The sequence below is a fragment of the Podarcis cretensis genome (assembly GCF_951804945.1).
Source record: "Podarcis cretensis genome assembly, chromosome: 6".
Lineage (NCBI taxonomy): Eukaryota > Metazoa > Chordata > Lepidosauria > Squamata > Lacertidae > Podarcis > Podarcis cretensis.
This window is the reverse complement of record NC_137175.1, coordinates 57,044,030-57,056,267: the sequence shown is the minus strand read 5'-3', so window position 1 is coordinate 57,056,267 and position 12,238 is coordinate 57,044,030. Positions and strand designations below refer to the sequence as shown.

Here is a 12,238-nt window from a genome sequence, read left to right as displayed (position 1 = left end):
CCACAGCATGAAACTAATTATTGTCACTATTGTTAATCTCTTGCAAAAAAGAAATATTTGTTATTAGTAAAAGTCCTGTAGAACTGCACACCATCAAGCAGATAGCTGATATATTATTCCAAAGCTTGGACACGAAGAGCAGTGCTGCAGTTTTATGTATTTCCAATTAGCAACAGAACCTGAAGAAAAGATAAATGTGGAGCAAATTTTTGTATTTATGAGATTCATATAAACCTCTAGGAGGCTGTCCGGGCTATAAACAAAGTGGAGAAATCTGTTTAAACTGCAAATGAATGTCAAAATATTGTGCTCTTCTTTAAAGCAGAGAAGGGGATCCTGTGATACTCCATGTTGCTAGACTCCAACTTCAGTCGCCCCTGACAGTTGGTCAGCTGATAGAAGTGGGAGTCCAAGCATACTTTGAGGGCCACAGGTTCCTCATCTCTGCTTTAAAGGTATCCATGGGAAAGTGCTGAAATCTAGGACAACCTAGAGGATCATAATTCAGCAGACACTACTGCTATGCAAGTTCCAGTAGGGTTTAGAAGTATGAGGGAAATGAACTGATTTCATGCAGCCACAGCGTCCAATTATTTATGCGCATTAGAAGCAAACAAAGGTTGCTGAAGATAGTACTGTAGCAGAGATGCTGAACAGAGCGATTTCTCTCTGGACTCCAGATGCTTACAAAATATACAAACACTCGGGGATTCAAAATGGATGGCCAACTGGTCATTTAAACTATTTCATGCTATTTGAAGTGATTCATTGCTTCTTTACACAGGTTAGAGATTATCACTGGACGGTTAAGATGACTACATCATTTGAAACAGGAGTTCCAGGTGTTCCGGCGTTCCATATTCAACCTGCTTTGGCTTGTTTGTTTTCTAGATCCCTTTACCAGTTTCTGTATATAGAGCCAATGCGTCTTGTGTGTATGGCCACTTAACCAAGGATACAAGCCAGGTGAGTCTAAATGTTACCAAGTGCTCTTGATTCTTTCTGAAGAATTATTTCTTGATTCTATCTGAAGTGTGCATACACACAAAAGCTCATACCAATAACAAACTTAGTTGGTCTCTAAGGTGCTACTGGAAGGAATTTTTTTATTTTGTTTTGATTCTTTCAGTAAGCTTAGAGACTGATTCACTCTTGAAATTCTAATTCCAGGCCATTTAAGGTGCTGTGATTATAGGTTGGTTGATCACTTAAGTGAGTTCTCTGATGCCATTCAAATCACCAGGTTTACTAAATCCTGTGAAATTGTTATCAGCAACATCTTCATTGAGCTATCCACTACGACTCCCAAGTTGTTGTTCCTAGTTAGTTAGTCAGTCAGTCAGTCAGTTATCAGATTTATGTTGTGGTTTCTCATTGTCAGGATATATACAAAGGAGGTAATAATCATCAGGGGCTCAGCCTATATTCTGTTCAGCTTTGATTAAAAGAGAGAACTGCAGGAAAACCAGTGAGGTGGGGAAGAATCCATTCAAGAGGCCCAAGTGGATCATGGATACTCTCTGATCCCTACAAACACTTAAAGGTTAGGAACAAGATTTGGCTGCTATGATTCCATTTTCACTGTTGTCCCTCCCACATTTTATTTTCCAGCTGCCACACAGTATATTTGTTTCTTCTGACTGGATTATTCAGCGGCACTCTCTCCAAAACTGTGATTACTAAGTAGGAAGTACTGTTTTTCTATTCTGCACTAGCAATATAGTTAATCATTAACAAAAGCCATGAGAAATGCCTTTCACTGCTAGGGCTTCTATGGTTATGACCCGCCCTTTGCAGACAAGCATCACTCAGACAATAAAGACCTACAGCTACATCATCACAGCTCCTGAGGAACTGACACTGTTCCACCTTATCCCAAAGAGAATCTGGTTTTGGTTGGCAGCTTATAATTATGAGACAAAAATGTATACATTCTAGATGAGGAAGAGAGACTTGGGCATTATGTAGGAAACCTGCTCTCTTTTAATTCCTATAAAAACATCCCTGGAACTATTTGTCTACAATTTGGGTGGCTAAGGCCACTCTTGAGAGACTTCCCTGTACCTGTAAATTTCATTCACTTTTTTAAAAAAAATGGTAAATTTGTTTAGATGTTTTTAGATTCTTGCATTACAGTTAATGGGAAAACACACAACTTTGTTTTATACAGAATGGTTTGGGACTCAAAACACAGATTGAAGCAGAGCAAGTACAGAAACAGACAGATTCAAGGCAAATCTTAGTACCTGCATACACCCCTAGTAAGTGCATTGTTAACTGCATGCATGGAAAAGTTATAAGGGCTGGAAAGATGAAACCAGAATTTTAAAAATGGGATCTACAGGATTAAAAACTATTAAGATATATGGATGAAGCTGTGGTTATGAAAACAGCTGAACACTTTTAAAAATATGGCAAGTCCATAGCCATTCTACACACTTTCATTTATTGTCTGGACAATTTAAATACAAATAATTCAAACACAACAAGGTTATGAAAAAAAACATTTACAATACTTTCCCTCAGAAATGATCTAAACTAGCAAGTTAAACATGAAGTAATACATTATAACTAAAATATACAACTGCCTGGTCCTAAGAAAGATTTTTTTATTTTAAATTTCAGATAGTAAAACACATTGTAGAGAAAAGATTCTGACATGCCTTCCCCACTAATGCTTAGAAATTGCATCAAAACTTTCCCAGCAAACTGCGCTCATTCACAGCAGATGGTGTAGAAAGGTTTTCCCCAAACATTGAATGAGGGCATTTTCTGTTTTTTTGTTTTGTTTGAAATTTAAAATCATTTCAAAATGTAAATGAACTGATGACATTTAGGATGCACAGCCTTTGCTGTTAAATTATTCTTGTACTACAAAATGTTTGCTGCTTCAGTGTGGAAAATAAATAAATGAAATAAAACCAGTATGTGGTTTACATGCAGTTAGTGGGTATAAGCATGGGGCGGGGAGGTGGGGGGAATGCACAAAATAAGCACAAGTTATAAAGAACCATAACGTTTTATTACCATTAAGACTAAACTGGTATTGAAAAAATTGTATATAACAAGACAAGAAAAGCAATAGCAAATTTAACTATCAACTAGATTATGCATAGCGAGTAACTGTTTCTAGTACTCAGGGAAGAGCATGACCTTTTTTTTCTTTTAAATATATAACCATACAAAGCACAAACATACGAAAAGGATCAGTGCACTGAACATGGGAGAGGACTCCCTCAGTCATTTTGTTCCCTTAGCTCTGTTTCCCCCAATCTGAATTACATTAAAATAAAGACCCAGTTGTTGTTGTTGTTTTCTACTGTGCAGTAAGAAAAAAAAAATAATATTCACGACAAACATGACAATATATCAAACAATATTTCTACACAGGTTACCTTGATACCTCTTGCCACTTAAGTATCATTAAGAAAACATTTTAAGACATATACAAACGAAACTAGCAAAGTGTTACAACTTAGAATAAGTTAACCAAAAGGAAAAAAATAACTTCTTTTTATATATATATATATATATATATATTTATATTATATATACACATACACACACAACAAAATGACACAATAATATGCTTCTTCCCATAGTTTAAGTAAACAAATAAGTAGACTAGCCAAACTAGCAATATTTGATTTTGGCATATGCGTCACATCAGCAATTAAATAAATAAGTGTTTCAAGCAACGTAAAGAGTGTTTCAAATGTGCCAACACAGCCCAATTTATATCAGTATGGGCTAGAAAGTGAATCTGAAAATTCTTAACAAATTTAAAGCAAATGTACTTTTTCCCCCTCTAAACACATTACATTTAACTATGATACTAAGATATGTAAATAATTTTGTAGCACCTACTGCTCAAAGAAAGGAACTTTTTGATTAAAATTAATTTTTTTCCAAAACTTTTGTTCTGCTGATATCCCATACTGATGACTTAAAGAAAAACCATCCTGCAACTCATCTCCTTGCTTTTGGGTTTTGACTGTGGGTAACTGTGTGCCTGGGAAGAACACTCTCCCGTTCTGTATTTAATATTTTTATTACATGCTATGAAAAGATACGAAGATCATCTGTTTGTAGCCCATCCTTCAAAAAACAATCTACTTAATCCAGTTTAAAACACACATCTTGATCTCTAAAAAGTTACCAGTGCAGTATGAACATGACAAAGTTGTCAATTTCCCCTAAATTAGCCAGTCAAAATATTTTTTTCTCAAATCCAGATTCTCTTGTAAAAATTCTTTATATTTTATAAAAATAGATTTTTCTTGAAACCCATTTTCAGCAAAGAGACCACCTCTTTGGCAACATTGTTAATGTTATTTAAACTGTTATGTCATCAGGTATCCCCCCCTTTTACCCTATCCCTAACAGAAGACTGTTTAGTTCACATGATATAAAATAAAAAAGGAAAAATAAAAAAGTTGCAAAATTATGTTTCTCTTTTTTTTCATTTTGCAATTTTTATTGTTCCTCTTTAATTTATGTTGGGGGTTTACCAATCTGATTGGATCAAACATTTTGGAAAAAAAAGAGAGCAAAATCTGCTAATCCCATTAGTCTGTAAAAATGGTTTTAGATTTTTTTTCATTTATTTATTTATTTTTCAAATGAGTGAATGGTCATCTTAAAAAGACCCACCTTCAAGGAAGGTAGTAAAACTAGCTGGCCGGGTAAAAATCCCTGCACATTGTTATCTATGTATATTATATTCAACAACGACAGCTATGAAAGAACATTCAATGCATCAAAGGTTTTTTGTTTTTTTTTCTAAGCATTATAAAATCCTTTCCTGTTCACAGGATATCAACGTTTTAATACTTAGGCAACACTGGCTTATAAAAGTCCATGGTTGAGTATAAGCCTTGAAAGTTTTTTGTTTGTTTGTTCGTATATATATTTATATATATATATATTTATAATAATTATTAAGGATATGAAATTCAGGATTTATGGGTTTTATTGGTTTTAAAGGAAACTTGCAATACTCTGTCTCCTAAGCGATATCCGTTAAGGCTGGCAATTGCCATGGCAGCTTCATCGTAGTTGGTCATGGTGACAAAGCCAAATCCCTTGCACTTGTTGGTGTTGAAGTCGCGAATCACCTTGACGTTATTGACTGCCCCAAAGGGGCCAAAGAGCTGCCACAAGACACTTTCGTCGGAGTCAGGGGACAAGTTGTAGACAAAGATGCACCACCCAGTCCCAGTATGGCCAGGGATGTTCATTCCTACAAGGCTCGTCATCCCATCAATTGTGATCGGAGAAAACCTATCAGATTAACAAAGACAAAAGACAAAAAAAAAGAGGAGGGCTAATCTACAGATCAGTTTTCAAGCATACGTTACATAAAACCAAGACCAAGAAAAGAAAAAGAGCCTGTTAAATTCTCTGCAGTGAAGAACGCACATTCAGCACACGGCGTAACGTTCAGTTTAAAAAGCACTACTAAATGCCTCTGAAACAACAGCTGCTGAACTCAATATAAGGAACTGAAATTGAGTGTGTATTAGTGGTTCCCTTGTAGAACTTGGCTGCACCCTGCAATCAAATGAAGTCTCCTTTATGTTGTGATCTAGTACATGGTTTATCTGAGTAGGTTGTAGCTACTACCTTTATTGCCTGATGAAAGCTTAATTGGTTCGATCAAAGGTATCTAAAGGGCTGCCACATGGCAGATGGAGCAAGCTTGTTTCCTCCTGCTCCAGAGGCTGGGACCCAAAGCAATGGCTTCAAGTCACAAGAAAGAAGATTCTGACTAAACATCAGGAAAAACTTTCTGACAGTAAGAGCTGTTCAACGGTGGAACTAACTCCTTCGGAAGGCAGTGGGCTCTCCTTCCTTGGAGATTTTTAAGCCGAGGTTGGATGGCCATCTGCTATGGATACTTTAGATGAGATTCATGCATTGCAGACTTCTAGACAAAATGACCCTCAGGGTCCCTTCCAACTCTACAATTCTATTGCATTCACACAGGCATCAGTGAATTGCCAACTACCTTTATTTGAAACTACTGAGGCCCTAGAAAAAGCATTGCTATCCTGTCTAAGATGTTGTGTGCAATATGAATGTGTATTACATGTGTGAGTTCTGTCTCTTTACATAGATATATTTAAATCTGTGTGGGGCTAGCTTAGCTGAACCACAACTGTTGACCCCCACAGAGGGCAGCAAGCACTTTTGTTTTCTGTAATTTACTAGACTTATTACTTGCTATACCATTAACATGACAAGTTATGAAAACTAAAGACTGCTTCATGCAAATCTTTGTCCTACATGGATATAATATCTAGGTCCTGGTAGTCAGCAGGACACCCTCCAGTTGTTGTGGACTCTAGTATTTGGGAGGCCCAGCCAGGGTGGTGAATGGTCAGGGATGATGGGAGTTTTAGTTCACATTAGCATGCTGATCTAGATGGATTCCAGTGTCCAGAAACTATATGGTAGCTGCTTAAAAACTTACCACATGGTCACCTGAAATCACATGGGGAGGTAGGATTCAGTAGCATGCAATTTAAGCCGATTGTAACTGGTGCGCCACAACCACCCCAGAAATCAAGGGAAGCGGGGAGGTAAAAAGGAACAAAGTTTAACGCTGAGATTATTCAAGCAAAACTGCTTAACCGCCCTAGCTTAAGTTCATCCTTTCAAGCACCAGGTGGTAAGTTCTGAAGTGACCACTCTCAACTGAATCTGTGCGGGAAAAATAGGTACTGTTACTTCTAAAGTGCAGTAGGAATGTTTTTTACCCTGCCAGGAGTACAATGATCAGAAAGACTTGGGGAATGTATAAAACAGCTGAAAATCTCTAAATGTTGGGGAGCATGGCTGCCCCACCCTGTGTGATTTCATAAGGCAGACCAAGTGCTGGTTCAAAGCTACAATCTAGAAATATTGTGTGTGTGTGGTTGCACCTACACTGGGCATACAGTATTGACATGCAGCATGAAATATTATACCTGCAGTCTGTGGGTGGCATTCTATATTTCTGATACCTACACCCTGTAATAAAAAGCTAGCCCCCAACCCACCTCACGCTGTCCTTTTAAGAAAGTATCTGCACCCAGAAATGTTCATGTCATTAACTAGGAGAGATCAATTCACATCCAAAGGAAGTCAAAATTTTATGTTATTTATGCCCCCCTCCGTTTTATTGTTGTCCTGATGTATCAATAAAATCTATTTTTTGAAAAAGCAAAAGCACATCCAAAGCATCTCCCTCCTTGGGCATGTCCCCTCCTGTGTCTGCCATCTGGAGGAGAATGGCCCCATTCACACCTCGCAGGAATGTTGGCAAATGCTAATGATCAAATTCTCTTCTGTGGATGTGACAAATGTGGTGTCAAGGAGAGGGGGCTTCCCCACTGGTGAATTTCTGTCCTACTTGGAAATCCACAGAGTGCCTTGCAGCCCACCCCATCTAAAAGACTGGAGTGGGTGGGCCTGTTTTGTCACACCCTACTTTTTCAACATGGATGGATCACAATTGGACATGTGTGCACACAGCTGTGTATGTTCCATGTCATGATACGGTGAGAGGCTATACATACAGCATTTTTGGATTATAAATGTAAGAAACAGTCCTTTAACCTCTGTGCTGATGTATGTGGATTATTAACAGAGAAGTCATACTAATGTAACAGTTTCATGCCATCAGGACAGTATTTTCAAATTTCCAGTAGTGACACTATGAAATAAAAATCAGAACAAGCAATTTAACTTAAAAGAAGGCAAACCACAAGCTCCAAATTACTGGAAACACTTGTCAAACCTGCAACAAAGAAAATAAGAGGCCTGATTAAGGTGCACACAGTTACAGCGTTTTATGAAACTTGGGCAGCTCCCTTACCTTTCTAAACAATACTGGGTTTGAGTCACATTTTCAGTGACAATTTCACACTATAAGCCCAGTGACACCAAATCTTTGTTATAATAAACTCTGATTGAGTGAGACTTTAAAAGAGTCATTTAACAATACACTTAGGAAATCAGAATGCTTGTAGCTGTTGCACCTAAACCATCTTAGAAGACCTGTAACAAAAGAAAAAGAAGAACATGCACACAAATATCACACACTATTTGTGTGTGTGTGTGTTTGTGCATGGTGTTAAAGAAAACGAACTGAAGTCCAAACGAAAAGACAGAAAACATTTGGCATGCTGGTGGGGGGAAAAAAGGAAAGAATTAAAAACAAAATAAAGTTAGTGATTAAAAAAAAAATTATAGCACCAATCTGTGCCAACATGGACATCTGGCAATCTGTTCAATTCTAATTACCTCTTTACGCCATAGGCCATATTAAGCAAATTGTCCAGCCTGAAAAGAGAAGGAGGGTCTCTGGGTTAATGTCTCACAGATGGCAAGATTGCTCAATGGAACTTTTATTAATAATGCTCCATTTTCAAAGAAGAAATGCGTAACATCAACTCCTGTACATCTAGCGGGTCTAATGAATCAGCAGCCATAGAGCTGCTTTTACTTCCACAATAAACAAATGACATTTAAAAATGTGCTGGTAATGAAGAAAGGTAACATTCCACCATCTTACAATTTGATTCATCACAGAAGAATTCCCTTGCGGTTTTGCTTCTGCACACTATATTAGCCTGAAATTGTAACTTTTGCTATGATTTCCACTATTTACCTTTCCATTGTCATTAAACTTGTAAATAGAAATAATAATAAAAAATACGCTGGTGGCAGCCGTTTAGGATTGTACTAGTATTGTGAATTGTAGACATTTTTCTTTTGTTGGGAGAAATTATTTTTGATGCCTAAAAGCCAGAGCAGATTATCCGAACATTTTTCAGATCAGATCATTAAACAAAGTTGACAATGTTTAGTTTGATGGGCAGTCACAATGTAGCATGTATAAAGGCCTCCCCAACTTTAAAAATACAGAGCTTTCCATATTAATGTAATAGGCAAATGGGTTTTTGTTTTCCAAGGGGTCAGGGTTGTAGGCAAAAAATAACGAACTGAAATTAGCTACATTGTTCAGAAGAATTAACTTTAAAATAAAAATGTAACATCCATCACACTTCATCAGAAAAACCAAGAAGTGTTCTGTAAATGCTTTAAATGTGAAACAATTTGTGAATATTCTGTTCAGAAATCTGTATCTGCACAGAATGCTAAACTGTGGTTTTGTTTTAACCTTGGTTAGTTTAAGCAGATATCAACTTGTCTCAACTGACAAGTAAACAAGGCATGGCTTGTTTCCCCAGAACTTGGGTTTACATTCCAGCTGCTCTTGCCGCCACAGTTCGGCAAGCATCTAGTAAAGGTGGCCAAACAAACCATCATTAGGCAAGACTGTTGAGAGAGAGGACATAACATTGAACCACAGTTAAAACAACCTAGGATTTGTGTAGTCAACAACAAACCATGGCTTCACATTGTGATGGTACCAGAAAAAAACCATGGGCTGACACTCAAACACATGCCACTTTGGTTAAACTAACCATGGTTTAGTATCATGTGTGAGGGAGGCCACTTTATATTTATTTCTATCTACATATGTATTATACTCAATGAACAGATACTGAAATAAAGCTGTGTGTTCTTTGCACTTTATCTGAGCACTTTAAAAGCAATGCCAATAGGTACTAATGCCTTCTCTATGGAAACCAATCCAAATGTAGAAACAAGTTTACACAAAAGGCTGCCATGAATAGGGAAAGTCTCCACAACAGTAGTTCATAAGCAGGGCAACTATACTGTGTTAGAGACATCTAACAGGTGATCAGTATTGTCAACTTTGATTGCCAGAGGAAAAGATCTAGTATATAACCTGCTTCCTGCACCTTTTGCTTAACAAGGGATTGCTGCAAGCTAATCATATCCTGGGGCACATGGCAACAAGTACATAGGTGTTTTTTTACTGTAACTCTAGTTCCCTCAACTGGGGCTTTTATTTTTTATTACCCAACTGCTATGTTAATCTTTTGTATCTTTTTGTATCAATGCACCATGTATAAATGAAAAATGAATTCTGTTTCTCATTTTTATGTGGGGTAATAATTCACACATAATTCTGTTTCTTGTTTACATGATTGTCCTATCATTCCTTTGCCCGACAAAATCTGGTCAAACCACAGTTCTGTCAACTCAGGAACCTGCAAAAATATGGCCCACCAAACTCCCAGTCATAAGATACTGAAAATTAACCTATAACTTGGTAAACAACAATAAATTATTTGGAGAATGTTACCTGAATCTCTGAGCTTGGTGGTGGAGAGGTCCCGGATAGCGTCTGTTGGGAGACTGGTACAGCTGGGAAAGGAGGGCTTGGCTTGTTTTCTGACTGGGGTTATTAGCAAACTTCACAGTAATCGGTTCTGTAGCACCACTAGGCTTCTGGCCATTTAGTCCCTTTATGGCTTCTTCTGCCTCTATTCTCTTATCAAAACGGATAAATCCTACACCACGAGAAACACCTGTGAAAAGAATATTGCATTTAAATAAGCAAAAGAAGAAAGGGAAAAAAGTTTCAAGAACCTACTACACAAGAGTTATGTAACACCACAGGAAATAAAGTGTTGCATGCATTGTTGTCGTTTAGTCGTGTCCGACTCTTTGTGACCCCATGGACCAGAGCATGCCAGGCACTCCTGTCTTCCACTGCCTCCCAGAGTTTGGTCAAACTCATGTTTGTAGCTTCGATAACACTGTCCAACCATCTCGTCCTCTGTCGTCCCCTTCTCCTTGTGCCCTCCGTCTTTCCCAACATCAGGGTCTTTTCCAGGGAGTCTGCTCTTTCCATGAGGTGGCCAAAGTATTGGAGCCTCAGCTTCAGGATCTGTCCTTCCAGTGAGCACTCAGGGCTGATTTCCTTCAGAATGGATAGGTTTGATCTTCTTGCAGTCCATGGGGCTCTCAAGAGTCTCCTCCAGCACCATAATTCAAAAGCATCAATTCTATGGTCCAGCTCTCACTTCCATACATCACTACTGGGAAAACCATACCTTTAACTATACAGACCTTTGTCGCAAAGTGATGTCTCTGCTTTTAAAGATGCTATCTAGGTTTGTCATTGCTTTTCTCCTAAGAAGCAGGCGTCTTTTAATTTCGAGGCTGCTGTTACCATCTGCAGTGATCATGGAACCCAAGAAAGTAAAATCTCTCACTGCCTCCATTTCTTCCCCTTCTATTTACCAGGAGGTGATGGGACCAGTGGCCATGATCTTAGTTTTTTTGATGCTGAGCTTCAGACGATATTTTGCACTCTCTTCTTTCACCCTCATTAAAAGGTTATTTAATTCCTCCTCACTTTCTGCCATCAAGGTTGTGTCATCAGGATATCTGAGGTTGTTGATATTTCTTCCGGCAATCTTGATTCCGGCTTGGGATTCATCCAGTCCAGCCTTTCGCATGATGAATTCTACATATAAGTTAAATAAGCAGGGAGACAATATACAGCCTTGCCGTACTCCTTTCCCAATTTTGAACCCATCAGTTGTTCCATATCCAGTTCTAACTGTAGCTTCTTGTCCCACATAGAGATTTCTCAGGAGACAGATGAGGTGACCAGGCACTCCCATTTCTTTGAGAACTTGCCATAGTTTGCTGTGGTCAACACAGTCAAATGCTTTTGCGTATTCAATGAAGCAGAAGTAGATGTTTTTCTGGAACTCTCTAGCTTTCTCCATAATCCAGCACATGTTTGCAATTTGGTCTCTGGTTCTTCTGCCCCTTCGAAATCCAGCTTGCACTTCTGGGAGTTCTTGGTCCACATACTGCTTAAGCCTGCCTTGTAGAATTTTAAGCATAACCTTTTTAGCATGTGAAATGAGTGCAATTGTGCGGTAGTTGGAGCATTCTTTGGCACTGCCCTTTTTTGGGATTGGGATGTAGACTCATCTTCTCCAATCCTCTGGCCGCTGCTGAGTTTTCCAAACTTTCTGGCATAATGAGTGTAGCCCCTTAACAGCATCATCTTTTAAAATTTTAAATAGTTCAGCTGGAATATCATCACTTCCACTGGCCTTGTTATTTGCAGTGCTTTCTAAGGCCCATTTGACTTCACTCTCCAGAATGTCTGGCTCAAGGTCAGCAACCACACTACCTGGGGTGTATGAGACATCCATTTCTTTCTGGTATAATTCCTCTGTGTATTCTTGCCACCTCTTCTTGATGTCTTCTGCTTCTGTTAGGTCCTTACCACTTTTGTCCTTTATTATGGAAATCTTTGTACGAAATGTTCCTTTCATATCTCCAATTTTCT

The 12,238-nt window shown here is 38.2% G+C and overlaps 1 protein-coding gene and 1 long non-coding RNA gene across 11 annotated transcripts in view; one reads left to right on the top strand and one right to left on the bottom strand.

Moving 5' to 3' along the window:
* The window catches only part of LOC307218336, a 100,326-nt gene extending 96,919 nt beyond the window's left edge, over positions 1 to 3,407 (top strand). For 3 of the 4 annotated variants that reach the window (XR_013839917.1, XR_013839918.1, XR_013839919.1), the window contains 2 exons: positions 785 to 966; positions 1,382 to 3,407. This is a non-coding gene — a long non-coding RNA (uncharacterized lncRNA). The remainder of the gene's footprint in view (positions 1 to 784; positions 967 to 1,381) is intronic. The other variant, XR_013839916.1, reaches the window with a different exon arrangement.
* A 1,547-nt stretch (positions 3,408 to 4,954) lies between these two features.
* Positions 4,955 to 12,238, bottom strand: part of ELAVL4 (ELAV like RNA binding protein 4) — a 97,031-nt gene continuing 89,747 nt past the window's right edge. For 6 of the 7 annotated variants that reach the window (XM_079980465.1, XM_079980468.1, XM_079980464.1 and 3 more), the window contains exons 5-7: positions 10,226 to 10,451; positions 8,290 to 8,328; positions 4,955 to 5,283 (exon numbers count right to left, since the gene is read on the bottom strand). In XM_079980465.1, coding sequence (XP_079836591.1) covers positions 4,956 to 5,283; positions 8,290 to 8,328; positions 10,226 to 10,451 — 593 coding nt within the window. In that variant the 3' untranslated portion in view covers position 4,955. The remainder of the gene's footprint in view (positions 5,284 to 8,289; positions 8,329 to 10,225; positions 10,452 to 12,238) is intronic. The other variant, XM_079980466.1, reaches the window with a different exon arrangement.